An 18,917-nucleotide genomic window follows, 5' to 3' on the forward strand; every position below is an offset into this window, starting at 1 on the left:
ACACACGTGTAAACTGTTGACGTAAATACGTACAATATAAACACACGTGTAAACTATTGACATAAATACGTACAATATAAACACACGTGTAAACTGTTGACATATATGCGTACAATATAAACACACGTGTAAACTGTTGACATAAATACGTACAATATAAACACACGTGTAAACTGTTGACATATATGCGTACAATATAAACACACGTGTAAACTGTTGACATAAATACGTACAATATACACACACGTGTAAACTGTTGACGTAAATACGTACAATATACACACACGTGTAAACTGTTGACGTAAATACGTACAATATAAACACACGTGTAAACTGTTGACATAAATACGTACAATATAAACACACGTGTAAACTGTTGACATAAATACGTACAATATAAACACACGTGTAAACTGTTGACATAAATACGTACAATATACACACACGTGTAAACTATTGACATAAATACGTACAATATAAACACACGTGTAAACTATTGACGTAAATACGTACAATATATACACACGTGTAAACTGTTGACATAAATACGTACAATATATACACACGTGTAAACTGTTGACGTAAATACGTACAATATAAACACACGTGTAAACTGTTGACGTAAATACGTACAATATAAACACACGTGTAAACTGTTGACATAAATACGTACAATATAAACACACATGTAAACTGTTGACATAAATACGTACAATATAAACACACGTGTAAACTATTGACGTAAATACGTACAATATAAACACACGTGTAAACTGTTGACATAAATACGTACAATATATACACACGTGTAAACTGTTGACGTAAATACGTACAATATAAACACACGTGTAAACTGTTGACGTAAATACGTACAATATAAACACACGTGTAAACTGTTGACATAAATACGTACAATATAAACACACATGTAAACTGTTGACATAAATACGTACAATATAAACACACGTGTAAACTATTGACGTAAATACGTACAATATAAACACACGTGTAAACTGTTGACATAAATACGTACAATATATACACACGTGTAAACTGTTGACGTAAATACGTACAATATAAACACACGTGTAAACTGTTGACGTAAATACGTACAATATAAACACACGTGTAAACTTGTTACATAAATACGTACAATATAAACACACGTGTAAACTATTGACATAAATACGTACAATATAAACACACGTGTAAAGTATTGACGTAAATACGTACAATATATACACACGTGTAAACTGTTGACATAAATACGTACAATATAAACACACGTGTAAACTGTTGACGTAAATACGTACAATATACTTACACGTGTAAACTGTTTACGTAAATACGTACAATATAAACACACGTGTAAACTATTGACATAAATACGTACAATATAATCACACGTGTAAACTGTTGATGTAAATATGTACAATATAACACACGTGTAAACTGTTGACCTTTAATACGTACAATATCAACACGTGTAAACTATTGACGTAAATACGTACAATTTAACACACTTGAAAATTGTTGGCATAAATACGTACAGTATAAACACACGTGTAAACTGTTGACGCAAATACGTACAATATAAACACACGTGTAAACTGTTGACGTAAATACGTACAATATATACACACGTGTAAACTGTTGATATAAATACGTACAATATAAACACACGTGTAAACTGTTGACGTAAATACGTATAATATAAACACACGTGTAAACTGTTGACATCAATACGTACAATATAACAAGTGTTAACTTGTTACATAAATACGTACAATATATACACAGGTGTAAACTGTTGACGTAAATACGTACAATATAAACACACGTGTAAACTGTTGACGTAAATACGTATAATATAAACACACGTGTAAACTGTTGACATCAATACGTACAATATAAACACACGTATAAACTGTTGACGTAAATACGTACAATATAAACACACGTGTAAACTGTTGACATAAATACGTACAATATAAACACACGTGTAAACTGTTGACATAAATACGTACAATATCAACACACGTGTAAACTGTTGACGTAAATACGTACAATATAAACACACGTGTAAACTGTTGACATAAATACGTACAATATACACACACGTGTAAACTGTTGACATAAATACGTACAATATAAACACACGTGTAAACTGTTGACATAAATACGTACAATATAAACACACGTGTAAACTGTTGACGTAAATACGTACAATATACACACACGTGTAAACTGTTGACGTAAATACGTACAATATACACACACGTGTAAACTGTTGACGTAAATACGTACAATATAAACACACGTGTAAACTGTTGACGTAAATACGTACAATATATACACACACATATACGTGTAAACTGTTGATATAAATGCGTACAATATAAACACACGTGTAAACTGTTGACGTAAATACGTATAATATAAACACACGTGTAAACTGTTGACGTAAATACGTACAATATACACACACGTGTAAACTGTTGACGTAAATACGTACAATATAAACACACGTGTAAACTATTGACATAAATACGTACAATATAAACACACGTGTAAACTGTTGACATAAATACGTACAATATAAACACACGTGTAAACTGTTGACATAAATACGTACAATATACACACACGTGTAAACTATTGACATAAATACGTACAATATAAACACACGTGTAAACTATTGACGTAAATACGTACAATATATACACACGTGTAAACTGTTGACATAAATACGTACAATATATACACACGTGTAAACTGTTGACGTAAATACGTACAATATAAACACACGTGTAAACTGTTGACGTAAATACGTACAATATAAACACACGTGTAAACTGTTGACATAAATACGTACAATGTAAACACACATGTAAACTGTTGACATAAATACGTACAATATAAACACACGTGTAAACTATTGACGTAAATACGTACAATATAAACACACGTGTAAACTGTTGACATAAATACGTACAATATATACACACGTGTAAACTGTTGACGTAAATACGTACAATATAAACACACGTGTAAACTGTTGACGTAAATACGTACAATATAAACACACGTGTAAACTTCTTACATAAATACGTACAATATAAACACACGTGTAAACTATTGACATAAATACGTACAATATAAACACACGTGTAAAGTATTGACGTAAATACGTACAATATATACACACGTGTAAACTGTTGACATAAATACGTACAATATAAACACACGTGTAAACTGTTGACGTAAATACGTACAATATACTTACACGTGTAAACTGTTTACGTAAATACGTACAATATAAACACACGTGTAAACTATTGACATAAATACGTACAATATAATCACACGTGTAAACTGTTGATGTAAATATGTACAATATAACACACGTGTAAACTGTTGACCTTTAATACGTACAATATCAACACGTGTAAACTATTGACGTAAATACGTACAATTTAACACACGTGAAAATTGTTGGCATAAATACGTACAGTATAAACACACGTGTAAACTGTTGACGCAAATACGTACAATATAAACACACGTGTAAACTGTTGACGTAAATAGGTACAATATATACACACGTGTAAACTGTTGACATAAATACGTACAATATAAACACACGTGTAAACTGTTGACATAAATACGTACAATATAAACACACGTGTAAACTGTTGACATAAATACGTACAATATACACACACACGTGTAAACTGTTGACGTAAATTAGTACAATATGAAGACACGTGTAAACTGTTGACATAAATACGTACAATATACACACACGTGTAAACTATTGACGTCAATACGTACAATATAACACACGTGTAAACTGTTGACATAAATACGTACAATATAACACACGTGTAAACTTGTTACATAAATACGTACAATATAAACAGACGTGTAAACTGTTGACGTAAATACGTACCATATACAAAAAGGTGTAAACTGTTGACATAAATACGTACAATATACACACACGTGTAAACTATTGACGTCAATACGTACAATATAACACACGTGTAAACTGTTGACATAAATACGTACAATATAACACACGTGTAAACTTGTTACATAAATACGTACAATATAAACAGACGTGTAAACTGTTGACGTAAATACGTACAATATACAAAAAGGTGTAAACTGTTGACATAAATATGTACAATATAACACACGTGTAAACTGTTGACATAAATACGTACATATATACACACACACGTGTAAACTGTTGACATAAATACGTACAATATACACACACGTGTAAACTTGTTACATAAATGCGTACAATATAAACACACGTATAAACTGTTGATGTAAATACGTACAATATAAACACACGTGTAAACTGTTGACGTAAATACGTACAATATATACACACACATATACGTGTAAACTGTTGATATAAATGCGTACAATATAAACACACGTGTAAACTGTTGACGTAAATACGTATAATATAAACACACGTGTAAACTGTTGACGTAAATACGTACAATATAAACACACCTGTAAACTATTGACATATATGCGTACAATATAAACACACGTGTAAACTGTTGACATAAATACGTACAATATAAACACACGTGTAAACTGTTGACGTAAATACGTACAGTATACACACACGTGTAAACTGTTGACGTAAATACGTACAATATATACACACGTGTAAACTGTTGACATAAATACGTACAATATAAACACACGTGTAAACTGTTGACATAAATACGTACAATATAAACACACGTGTAAACTGTTAACATAAATACGTTCAATATAAACACACGTGTAAACTGTTGACATAAATACGTACATATATAACACAAGTGTTAACTTCTTACATAAATATGTACAATATACACACACGTGTAAACTGTTGACATAAATACATAAATGTACGTACAATATACACACACACGTGTAAACTGTTGACATAAATACGTACAATATAAACACACGTGTAAACTGTTGACATATATGCGTACAATATAAACACACGTGTAAACTGTTGACATAAATACGTACAATATAAACACACGTGTAAACTGTTGACGTAAATACGTACAGTATACACACACGTGTAAACTGTTGACGTAAATACGTACAATATATACACACGTGTAAACTGTTGACATAAATACGTACAATATAAACACACGTGTAAACTGTTGACATAAATACGTACAATATAAACACACGTGTAAACTGTTGACATAAATACGTTCAATATAAACACACGTGTAAACTGTTGACATAAATACGTACAATATACACACACACGTGTAAACTGTTGACATAAATACGTACAATATAAAAACACGTGTAAACTGTTGACATCAATACGTACAATATAACACAAGTGTTAACTTGTTACATAAATATGTACAATATACACACACGTGTAAACTGTTGACATAAATACGTACAATATACACACACACACACGTGTAAACTGTTGACGTAAATTCGTACAATATGAAGACACGTGTAAACTGTTGACATAAATACGTACAATATACACACACGTGTAAACTATTGACGTCAATACGTACAATATAACACACGTGTAAACTGTTGACATAAATACGTACAATATAACACACGTGTAAACTTGTTACATAAATACGTACAATATAACACACGTGTAAACTTGTTACATAAATACGTACAATATAACACACGTGTAAACTGTTGACATAAATACGTACAATATAACACACGTGTAAACTTGTTACATAAATACGTACAATATAAACACACGTGTAAACTGTTGACGTCAATACGTACAATATACAAAAAGGTGTAAACTGTTGACATAAATACGTACAATATAAACACACGTGTAAACTGTTGACATAAATACGTACATATATACACACACGTGTAAACTGTTGACATAAATACGTACAATATAAACACATGTATGAACTGTTGATGTAAATACGTACAATATAAACACACGTGTAAACTGTTGACGTAAATACGTACAATATAAACACACGTGTAAACTGTTGACATAAATACGTACAATATAAACACACATGTAAACTGTTGACATAAATACGTACAATATAAACACACGTGTAAACTATTGACATAAATACGTACAATATACACACACGTGTAAACTGTTGACATAAATAGGTACAATATACACACACGTGTAAACTTGTTACATAAATGCGTACAATATAAACACACGTATAAACTGTTGATGTAAATACGTACAATATAAACACACGTGTCAACTGTTGACGTAAATACGTACAATATAAACACACGTGTAAACTGTTGATATAAATACGTACAATATCAACACACGTGTAAACTGTTGACGTAAATACGTATAATACAAACACACGTGTAAACTGTTGACGTAAATACGTACAATATACACACACGTGTAAACTGTTGACGTAAATACGTACAATATACACACACGTGTAAACTGTTAACGTAAATACGTACAATATATACACACGTGTAAAATATTGACGTAAATACGTACAATATAAACACACGTGTAAACTGTTGACGTCGACACGTAAAATATAAACACACGTGTAAACTATTGACGTAAATACGTACAATATATACACACGTGTAAACTGTTGACATAAATACGTACAATATAAACACACATGTAAACTGTTGACGTTAATACGTACAATATAAACACACGTGTAAACTGTTGACATAAATACGTACAATATAAACACACGTGTAAACTGTTGACGTAAATACGTACAATATAAACACACGTGTAAACTGTTGACGTAAATACGTACAATATAAACACACGTGTAAACTGTTGACCTTTAAATGCGTACAATATAAACACACGTGTAAACTGTTGACGTAAATGCGTAGAATATAAACACACGTGTAAACTGTTGACATAAATACGTACAATATAAACACACGTGTAAACTATTGACGTAAATACGTACAATATATACACACGTGTAAACTGTTGACATAAATACGTACAATATAAACACACGTGTAAACTGTTGACATAAATACGTACAATATAAACACACGTGTAAACTGTTGACGTAAATACGTACAACATACACACACGTGTAAACTGTTGACGTAAATACGTACAATATACACACACGTGTAAACTGTTGACGTAAATACGTACAACATAAACACACGTGTAAACTATTGACGTAAATACGTACAATATACACACACGTGTAAACTGTTGACGTAAATACGTACAATATAAACACACGTGTAAACTTGTTACATAAATACGTACAATATAATCACACGTGTGAACTGTTGACGTCAATACATACAATATAAATACAAGTGTAAACTTGTTACATAAATACGTACAATATAATCACACGTGTGAACTGTTGACGTCAATACATACAATATAAATACAAGTGTAAACTTGTTACATAAATACGTACAATATAATCACACGTGTGAACTGTTGACGTCAATACATACAATATAAATACAAGTGTAAACTGTTGACATAAATACGTACAATATAAACACACGTTTAAAATATATACGTAAGTATGTACTATAACACATTTATGTAAATTGTTTAAGTGTCTGCTTCAAATTCAACGTGTTAACTAAGTAACAACTTAGATTTATTATGTAATATTTGTATTGATTTTTTCCATTTCTGTTCTTCTTTCCAAGTATTTAATAACTTTATCTGATATTTGTTGTAGCTTATTTAAGTTTATCTCTCTGTCGACTAACATCGCCTTGTCCTTTATATATGATTGATGTGTCAGTCCGTATGTAATAGTTTTTTCCGTACCCGACCATACAATGTACAATGTACGCCCGTTCTGTGGGTAAATAGACTTGTAAACTAGGCCTCGTGCTCCCTTGGCTATACACAGTTCGATTTAGGATACCCGTATACGTAATCAAGTGTGTGGTCTTTATTTCAAAACCTAAAGAACCGCCAAGACTTTTATATTAACTGATATATTGTATATTTTATATGAATCTAAATTTTAAGTACAGCATTGAAAATACGAGATTTTCATATTAAATTGATATCATAGTTAAGATATCTATCGTTGGTAGTGTAAGATACCGTCGATTAATTTGACAGGTGTGGTTTTTGATACACATATATAAGGTGTTTACAGTGATAAGTTTTAACAGGTGTGATATACAGACATGATTTCCATTTCGAGGACTATATGTGATAGATTTACCTCCACTATGAGATATGTAGACGTCTATGATATTTCTATAGACACAATAACGTGAGTGAAATACAACTGTTAACAGCATCTTCTAAAAAGACGTTTAATCGCCAACGTGTAAGTATGAAATAAGAAATGTGTAATATAAGGCTGACTCTTCATGTTTCAGTTTCATCAACATTCGGAACACACAGGAACTCCCTAACTTAAATTTGTCCACAAGAATGCATTTGAAAATTTAGCAAAGTTCCTTAACGGATTTTCCGCTTAATTACAGTGAGTGTTTTCACAGGGAAAGTTTTAAAATAAAAAAGAAATCCTTAAGTTTAAGAACATTGACGACACCGTTACCAGTTTTGATATTTGAGTGATATATACCTGACTAAACTTGTTATAGAAATTACCTGTTAGATGGACCTGAATTACATACCAGTATATACACTTACTTGGTCAGGGACCCTCCAGAGAGACTACTAAACGAAAGGCCAGTTATCACACTGGACTACAACGCTTAAAGATAGGAATTGAGTTTAAATCTTCACCTATGATCGTAATTAACTCGCGGATAATATTTGTAAATTAAACACACATCAAATGATCAGATAAATATTGCCATGCCTCCATATGTCCACATGACCTGATATTTACTTGATAGATGTACAGTAGTCAGTACCGACGGAATCAGACCTTTGGTTCGTAGTGATGTCCATTTTTTTGCTTTGTTGTCCAATCGGTATCTGTTACCCGACTGTTTTCTCCCAACTTCCTGTTGTCTTTTGTTATGATGTGTCCACAGTTCCTGTTGTCTTTTGTTATGATGTGTCCACAGTTCCTGTTGTCTTTTGTTATGATGTGTCCACAGTTCCTGTTGTCTTTTGTTATGATGTGTCCACAGTTCGTGTTGCCTTTTGTTATGATGTGTCAACAGTTCCTGTTGTCCTTTGTTATGATGTGTCAACAGTTCGTGTTGCCTTTTGTTATGCTGTGTCCACAGTTACTGTTGTCTTTTGTTATGATGTGTCCACAGTTCCTGTTGTCTTTTGTTATGATGTGTCCACAGTTCCTGTTGTCTTTTGTTATGATGTGTCCACAGTTCCTGTTGTCTTTTGTTATGATGTGTCCACAGTTCGTGTTGCCTTTTGTTATGATGTGTCAACAGTTCCTGTTGTCCTTTGTTATGATGTGTCAACAGTTCGTGTTGCCTTTTGTTATGATGTGTCCATAGCTCCTGTTGTCCTTTGTTATGATGTGTCAACAGTTCCTGTTGCCTTTTGTTATGCTGTGTCCACAGTTACTGTTGTCTTTTGTTATGATGTGTCCACAGTTCCTGTTGTCTTTTGTTATGATGTGTCCACAGTTCCTGTTGTCTTTTGTTATGATGTATCCACAGTTCCTGTTGTCTTTTGTTATGATGTGTCCACAGTTCCTGTTGTCTTTTGTTATGACATGTGTCCACAGTTTGCAAGATTAATTTTTGTTCTTTCTTTTTTTGTACTTTCCATACAGTTGTTTATAATATTTGCACTGGTATGTTTCCTTTGTTCTTGTTTTCGGGATTTTTTTCATGTGATTTCCCGTCATTTTCTTGTGTCCAATTTGTTTCGGTTTCTCTTCTGTTCCTGTTGCAGCAACCTTTCCATTTGTATTCATACTTCTCCCTGGTCTTGTCTATTGAGTTCTGTTTTTCTTTCTTCCGTGTAGTGTTTTGTACACCTCTAGCTGTATATTTATAAGACAAGCCTCTCTTTCCTTCCTCTGTCAAGAAAATACAATACGATAAATGAACTAATTATTATCGTCAAAGAAGAAATAGCTTTTTCAACCGCCATCTTTCGTTATCGCTGAGATGACAATTATGACTTTAATTTAATGACGTTATAATAACGGTTTTGAAGTTATGGACTCGTAACCTTCAAATGAGCTTGGTTAAGTTATATAGTGGGGCTGCAGTGTAAATGTAGATATATGACCATGACTGTTAAATAAAGCTGAGGATATTTGTTTTGATGTGTTAAATGATCTCTGCATTTTCTTGGTTGGCGTATCTAACCGTCAGTTAAGATGGTGACGGCGAATGTCATATGTAAGATTGCAAGTTACTTTCATTATCTTAATTCTGTAAAAGGTCCAGGACATTTATAATATTTCGATTTTATTTAAAGTATAGTAGTATTGAAACAACAATAGTGAAGTTTATTCCGCCTGCCAAAGTGTCAAACTGCCAATGCATCTGTACAGGTAGGGACGACTTTATAAGACACAAGATCAGATTTAACACCGCGGTCGCACATCAATGGGGACATCACTACCGAACTCTTTATTTAGGAGGATTGACTATATGAGGTCTTAATGTGTTTACCTGTAATCAAACAATGATATAGATAAGGACGAAATGGCGATATGGTGTAAAAGTGTGATTGACGATAATGTAGGATTAGTGGCTAGTCTGTTAACATACGCGCCTGTACCCCACCTGTTGTAGACGCGTGCCTGGGTTTCTCGCCTCCCTATTTATATAAACACACACTTCTATCTACCTCACTGTTTAATGTTAGGGATCCCTGGTAATACAGACGGGTATATCATACTGTTTGATAATGACGAAAAAGGCAACCACGCCAGGTAAGGTTTCTGTCTGTTTAAATGCTATTGTTTTAGCGGTATTTTTTTTTATTTTTGTGACAATATTCATAATTTATGTTTACCTGAGTGATATATATTGCAGGCAATGTTAATTACGCTCTATTGTTTGAATGGACTTTTTGCGATAGTATTTCATAAATTATTTCAGGTTCGATGAGATATAATAGGTATTGTTCATTTCTATATTGTTGTTATTGTTGTTGTTGTTTTTTAATCTTCCCTTCAGAACACATTCAAAAATACAATTTTAAAGATCACTTGATTAACACATAAGTTTCAAATTTGCATAGCAATACATATGCTTGTTAAATTCATTCAAGTTATTTAATCATACAGTGCGTATTTAAAGCTGAATTTGAAAAAAAAGATTGCTAAGGTTTTTAAATCAAAATGGAGACCATGAGTGTATTTCTATGATAACATTTTTTTTTTAATTTTAAACATATATGTAAACTATATATATATAAACTATATAAACCCGTATATTACTAAGTGGTGTATTCATTTTTGCGGTACAATATCGCCTCTATGATATTTTAGCGGTATGCTCTTTTGATGCTATTGTTTAAGTGATATTTTATTTTCACACAACGATTTATCAAGGATGTTTCTTGCTACAACAACTGTATATTTTTCACGGTTATTCTCGGTGTTGATTTCTACACTTTAAACGTTATCGCTATGGTAACGTATCCTTGTGATAAGAAATATACATGTATTATGTCAAAAGACAATTCTCTCTGTACTGTACCAGTACCTTGATCTGTATAGGAAGTTGTATCCCTTTGCTGTGGAGCAAAACTATGGTTTTTACACAGAATAGATTACACAGAGTAGATTACACAGAGTAGATTACACAGAGTAGATTATACAGAGTAGACTATACAGAGTAGACTATACAGAGTAGATTACACAGAGTAGATTATACAGAGTAGATTACACAGAGTAGATTATACAGAGTAGATTACACAGAGTAGATTACACAGAGTAGATTACACAGAGTAGACTATACAGAGTAGATTACACAGAGTAGATTACACAGAGTAGATTACACAGAGTAGATTACACAGAGTAGATTACACAGAGTAGATTACACAGAGTAGATTACACAGAGTAGATTACACAGAGTAGATTACACAGAGTAGACTATACAGCGTAGATTACACAGAGTAGATTACACAGCGTAGATTACACAGAGTAGATTATACAGAGTAGACTATACAGAGTAGATTACACAGAGTAGACTATACAGAGTAGATTACACAGCGTAGATTACACAGCGTAGATTACACAGAGTAGATTACACAGATAAGTTTACTTACACAGTATGTTTGATACTGACATACAGGAACCTCAATTCTTGTATCATTGTATATCATATAATAATACTGATTGGTATAATACTATGATATTACATCTCATACATTGATCTTATAACTTATTTATGAACTTTGTAATCAAATATATTGATACGTCACGCTCATTAGGGTGATGTGTAAATACCGATGGGCGTTCCAACCTCCCTTATTTATTGGTTTGGTGTGAAATGTGTATTTTGATGTAAAAATTGAAAGCGCTTCTATGCCTCGTGTTTTATAAATCTTGACTATAGATTACTCCGCCGTATGATTATTTTCCGGATCGAAAGATAGATATCCATCCGCGACATATACTCCGAGAGGACAACAAAACAATGAAATTATGGTTCTAAATTAGTTACGAATACATCTTATAGATAACATTAATTGAAGGTCATTGATTTCTCGGGCAGAATATGTATCTGCACCTTCAAACCGTCTATATAGAATATATATATTTTCCATTTGTTTTCCTGACGTAGAATTTCCATAATGATATGTACGTCACTAATGACTGGGTGTTTTCCTGTGTTACAGAGAAGATGTCTTGGGTGACGTATGGGAGTCCCCTGTGGCGTAAGGACAAGGTACCCACCGCCATCAAACCACTTCCGGCCATCAACGTCCAAAAAAAGCTTGAAAAGGGATTTGTAAATGACGCTGTTAGTACGTTTATGTACCACTCGTCACGGAAACGCCCGATCATTCCTCCGTACAATGCCGAACACGATAAGTACGCGCAGGCGTATTTCCAGTCTCCTATCGCCAAAGCCGTCCTGGAGCGATCCATGGAACGAGTGCTGGTTGTCAAGGTAAATTATCTTTTCACACAGTATCAAACAGGCGGTTAGTGATTTTTGTTCTCTCAATACAATAATATAGCAAGTAGGGCGTTTCCTTTATCCCCCCCCCCTTATGTAGTATTTAGTTTGGTGCCAACACGTGCTTCAAGAACGGTTGACAAATCAAATTTTGTCACATCCGATTCTTTTATAAATATCTCAACTTATTTAAGTTTGATTTTATCAAACCAAACATGTCTGTCAAACAGACGTTTATTTGATTTCAAAAGTATTTAATGTCAAAACATATTGATTGTTAGTTTAGGATTTAATCCATGGCGTATCCGTCCACTGTTTGATGTGTCCTTGTACTAATCATGTACGCATACTTCATGTGTAACTCAGGAGAGAGTTGTTAACTTCGTTATACCGATACCTGAGTTTACCAACACATGAAGGGACTCAAAGTATCAAACTTAAGTTGTTTATAGTTGTTGATAAAGTCATAATGTTTGGTTCGGTACAAATCTGTATTACCTTGTTGTTTATAGTTGTTGATGAAATCATAATGACTGGTTCGGTACAAATCTGTATTACCTAGTTATTTCGGTTTATTTTTTTTACCGGTTCATTGATGCCATGTGTCTTCTTTAGCCAACACGATTGATTTAAGTAAATAATATAATTCATTATAGCAATAATATGATATTAAATCAGTATAGATTTAGAAACAAGTCACCTGGTCTTAAGATAATGTCATTTACAGTAGATGAACATACATATGAATGACAATATCATTTTAAAAGATAAACTACTGCGGTACTTACCGATATTAAATTATGATAACGTTATTTTGGCCTTTTTTGGTTATTATTATCATTTATTTATTGGTTGGTTCGCAGTTAGTTTAGCACATACTTAATGTGTATATAATCAACATACTGCTAATTTAATAATATTGGTCGTACTTTATTTTCTTATGTACAATAAATGTGGGTAAATAAACGAATCGCGTAAAAGGATATTTAATAATAATTTCTTTTGTTGCTAATATAAAAAGATGAAGAAAGATGTAAGAACTATAACACTTGGGAGTCTTCTATTAAACAATATGTAGCCGTGGAACATTCCTCCCGCGGAATTGTAGGAACTTACAGTTTAACAGTAACGGACACAGGCGAAGTAAACAATGTCAAGAACCAAAATGGAGGAGGTTTAAGCTCCTTCAGGCGTCAGGTTATTTATTATAAATGTTTATGCGTGTATAACAAAGACTGGTTCTATTGTTATCGTATACCACACGGCGATGCTACTCAATAATGTCAAGTTATGAAGGTTGTCATAACATCTCGCTTAACAAAGGTCTGTTACATAGACAAGTTGTCATATAAACATAATTTGTTACCTCCCTCACGTGATAAATGAGAGATACACGGATGTTAAGACTTATCAATGGGTGTAATGACAACACGACAGCATAGATAGGGACTCTTCATTTACAAATATTTACAAATATTTCCCATTAAGATAGTAAATCAGTATAGCAGACCTGCTCCGTTAGCACGATTTAGATGAGAAAGGTATGTTGTACACGCGCACTCTAACCCTGGCGTCCGTGGTCCCTTTAATCCGCGTGACACATATATTCAATTATACCTACCGAGAGTTTCTCATTCAGTATGGTAGAAAGTATTTTGATATACATTTTGTTAAAAAAAATCCATTGAAATGTCACCTCTCCATTGGAAGCACTTTCAAGAAGTTCTTCAAATTGTCATAGTGGTCGATTAAAATGATAGTGTGTCGTAAATTGTAATGTTGATTTTCATTGGTTCTTCTTAAACGGCTCTTATCATTGGCTGAACAATTCTTTAATATTTGAAATCCCAGGTATATACATGTACATATAGATCGGAATCAATATTTCAATTTATTCTAGTGAAACGAAGAATCAGTTTGTGTAAAGCTAGCAGTGAACAGCTATATAAGTAGTACTAGATATTGTAGTAAATCATCATGTTGCGGATTTGGAAAAGTAACCCAAATATTGCTTGTAATCAAGATTGCAATATCAAGGAGATGGAGAGAATTTATGGAGTTAAACTAAGTGGACGTTTGGAGGACTCGCTAAAGTGGTATAGGGTATGCTATGTAATTAACTTAGAGTATATCTGATGTAGATAACGATGAATCTAATACTCATATTACCGTGGGTCAAACACGTCCTAATTAGTATATTAACAGTAATATAGATATTTGATACAAAGTAACATGTATATATTTCACGTATATCACGATCTTTTGTTCTCTGGGCGCTAGGTCTTTTGTCGTATTTGATGGAATTGTAGTGGCACTAGGAGGATCGGTTAGGTTTTTGCTTTATCCACGTTTTTGTTCATGTTGTTTAGCCTGAAAAAATCAAGTACATATTTATTTATATCACTTTTGGTTATTAATATCACCAACATAATCACATTTATATTTCAGGTATATGTTTAAGGTGCGTGCTCTTTGTACTGATGCGTGAACAATTAAAACTTAATAATGATATATTGTCACATTTTCTTCCTATTCAGTCAAGAGGCTCTAGCCGGGAGAGTGAGGTAGATGTATTCATTGCTATCTTACGCACGTGTATTTCACATCACCCATATCGTTGTCTTGTGCTGCACATGTTTGTAACAATACCACTGGTTGTATTTAACACGTGACCTGTTTTATACAGGTTAACAAAGGGATGTAAACACAATGAATCGTTGTTTAATTTTGCACGTCTCAAATTAATGGCCATGTTTTCTTTACCTTTGCTGTTTAATGTTTTCCTTTCTGTGCCCTGGTGTACCTAGTAATGCCCTGGTTTATCCAGTTTTGCCATGGTTTATCCAATGTTGCCCTGGTTTACCCAGTTTTGCCCTTGTTTATCCAATGTTGCCCTGGTGAACCTAGTGTTGCCCTTGTTTATCCAATGTTGCCCTGGTGAACCTAATGTTGGCCTGGTTTACCTAGTGTTACCCTGGTTTACCTAATGTTGCCCTGGTTTATCTAGTAATGCCCTGGTTTACCTAGCAATGCCCTGGTGTACCTAGTGATGCCCTGGTGTACCTAATGTTGCCATGGTTTACCTAATGTTGCCCTGGTGTACCTAGCAATGCCCTGGTGTACCTAGCAATGCCCTGGTGTACCTAGTGATGCCCTGGTTTACCTAATGTTGTCCTGGTTTATCCAATGTTGCCCTGGTTTATCCAACGTCACCGTGGTTTACCTAATGTTGCCCTGGCTAACCTAGTAATGCCCTGGTGTACCTAATGTTGGCCTGGTTTACCTAGTGTTACCCTGGTTTACCTAGTGTTGCCCTGGTTTACCTAGTAATGCCCTGGTGTACCTAATGTTGCCCTGGTTTATCTAGTAATGCCCTGGTGTACCTAGTGATGCCCTGGTGTACCTAGTGATGCCCTGGTTTACCTAGTGATGCCCTGGTGTACCTAGTGATGCCCTGGTTTATCTAGTAATGCCCTGGTGTACCTAGTGATGCCCTGGTGTACCTAATGTTGCCATGGTTTACCTAATGTTGCCCTGGTGTACCTAGCAATGCCCTGGTGTACCTAGCAATGCCCTGGTGTACCTAGTGATGCCCTGGTTTACCTAATGTTGTCCTGGTTTATCCAATGTTGCCCTGGTTTATCCAACGTCACCGTGGTTTACCTAATGTTGCCCTGGCTAACCTAGTAATGCCCTGGTGTACCTAATGTTGGCCTGGTTTACCTAGTGTTACCCTGGTTTACCTAGTGTTGCCCTGGTTTACCTAGTAATGCCCTGGTGTACCTAATGTTGCCCTGGTTTATCTAGTAATGCCCTGGTGTACCTAGTGATGCCCTGGTGTACCTAGTGATGCCCTGGTTTACCTAGTGATGCCCTGGTGTACCTAGTGATGCCCTGGTGTACCTAGTGATGCCCTGGTTTATCTAGTAATGCCCTGGTTTACCTAGTGTTACCGTGGTTTACCTAGTGATGCCCTGGTGTACCTAGTGATGCCCTGGTGTACCTAGTGATGCCCTGGTTTACCAAGTAATGCCCTGGTTTACCTAGTGTTACCGTGGTTTACCTAGTAATGCCCTGGTTTATCTAGTAATGCCCTGGTTTACCAAGTAATGCCCTGGTTTACCTAGTAATGCCCTGGTTTACCTAGTGTTGCCCTGGTTTATCTAGTAATGCCCTGGTTTATCTAGTAATGCCCTGGTTTACCAAGCAATGCCCTGGTGTACCTAGTGATGCCCTGGTTTACCAAGCAATGCCCTGGTGTACCTAGTGATGCCCTGGTGTACCTAGTGATGCCCTGGTGTACCTAGTGATGTCCTGGTTTACCAAGTAATGCCCTGGTTTACCTAGTGTTACCGTGGTTTACCTAGTAATGCCCTGGTTTATCTAGTAATGCCCTGGTTTACCAAGTAATGCCCTGGTTTACCTAGTAATGCCCTGGTTTACCTAGTGTTGCCCTGGTTTATCTAGTAATGCCCTGGTTTACTTAGTGTTGCCCTTGTTTCGGATCTATCGCCAATCCTCGATTTCAGGATTGTGTGTTTAAGTCTCGGTATTACACACAATTGGAAGGATCAGTTATATTCAGATATGTACGGTACAGCTACACCACTGTTCAATGGTTTGTATGGTTTCTGCCAAATGACGGAAGCTAAAAGTGCTAATATGTCCTATCATAGGATACGTATCAGAGTTTTATAATAAACCAGATTTTATTGATATCAATGAGTTCTTTAGATTTGACTCTTTTGTGTACGTAAATCAGATTGTTATATGTAAAAGAAGATGGTTATTAAATTTGACTAATATGATATATGTACGTAAATCAGATTGTTATATGTAATAGGTGTATTTAACTGACGGAATATGATGAACAGCACTACAATTTACATGAAAACACAGGAACATCACATTTAAATACTCAACCATAACAGATGGACGGATATTCGGATAGTAAACATTCGCGTTGGGTAAATTTTACAACAAACGTTATGACAATTTGCTTCTGTTCTAAACAAATTATCTCTCTGCATCAACCCAGATCAACCTTCATTTTCCAATTTTCAAGGTATTATATTTCAGTGGGACAGCACTATAAATGTCTCTTTCGTAAGTGGACAGTCTCTCTATGACCTTATCTGGTATCTAGACGAGAGATTTCAGAAGTGAAAATATATTATCTGATCATCTTTAGAATGTACATGTATATTTTTTTATTTCAGGATGCCGAGGCTCAAAGACTGAACAAAATCAACAAGCTGAGTTTTAGGAGGCGTGCTAAGGAATCACCATCAGTGGAAAGAATTCGGGAACGAGAACGAGAGTTCCGTAACGACGCAATTATCACAGAAAAGCTGAGGACGAAATATAAAGACATTATCCCTAAATACGACGCTGCGTTGGATAAAAACTGCAATGGTTACTTCCGGCGACCAGATATTCAAAGACTTATCAACGTCACGTGCTACAAAAAGTGACGACATCGAGAAAGTTTTTTTTTTCAAAAATGTTGTTAAGATTGCTTTCAAGGATAGTGTCGGACCAGAAACAAAAAGAAGATATCTCAAAAATATATCTAGAATCATCATTTACGCGTTAAAGTTACATCCTTTTTACTTTCATTTTGTGAATCTGCAGAAACTCGAACTATCGTAAAACAACCTATACCGTATAACACCTAATTACCGTTAGTGACTGGTTTCTCATTTACCTGTGATAATGAAAAACATACATTAGGATAATATGTGTTAAATTTTGCAAATATTCTAAGATTGTTTTTATTATTATTTTGTATTTATTTAAAAATTTTAATATAATAACATCGAATTTAAAATTTTAAAAAATATGTGCGAATGATTTAAGCCGGTAGTTAT

General features: G+C 34.2%; 1 protein-coding gene across 4 annotated transcripts in view; it reads left to right on the forward strand.

Moving 5' to 3' along the window:
• The window catches only part of LOC117322454, a 28,974-nt gene extending 10,131 nt beyond the window's left edge, over positions 1-18,843 (forward strand). For 2 of the 4 annotated variants that reach the window (XM_033877372.1, XM_033877375.1), the window contains 3 exons: positions 12,764-13,038; positions 15,585-15,611; positions 18,267-18,843. In XM_033877372.1, the coding sequence (XP_033733263.1) occupies positions 12,764-13,038; positions 15,585-15,611; positions 18,267-18,521 (557 nt within the window). In that variant the 3' untranslated portion in view covers positions 18,522-18,843. Of the gene's footprint in view, positions 1-10,755; positions 10,848-12,763; positions 13,039-15,584; positions 15,612-18,266 lie in introns of those variants that run through there. The other 2 variants (XM_033877374.1, XM_033877373.1) reach the window with 2 other exon arrangements.
• Positions 18,844-18,917: the final 74 nt, after the last annotated feature.

Source organism: Pecten maximus, chromosome 2 (genome assembly GCF_902652985.1).
Source record: "Pecten maximus chromosome 2, xPecMax1.1, whole genome shotgun sequence".
Classification (NCBI taxonomy): domain Eukaryota; kingdom Metazoa; phylum Mollusca; class Bivalvia; order Pectinida; family Pectinidae; genus Pecten; species Pecten maximus.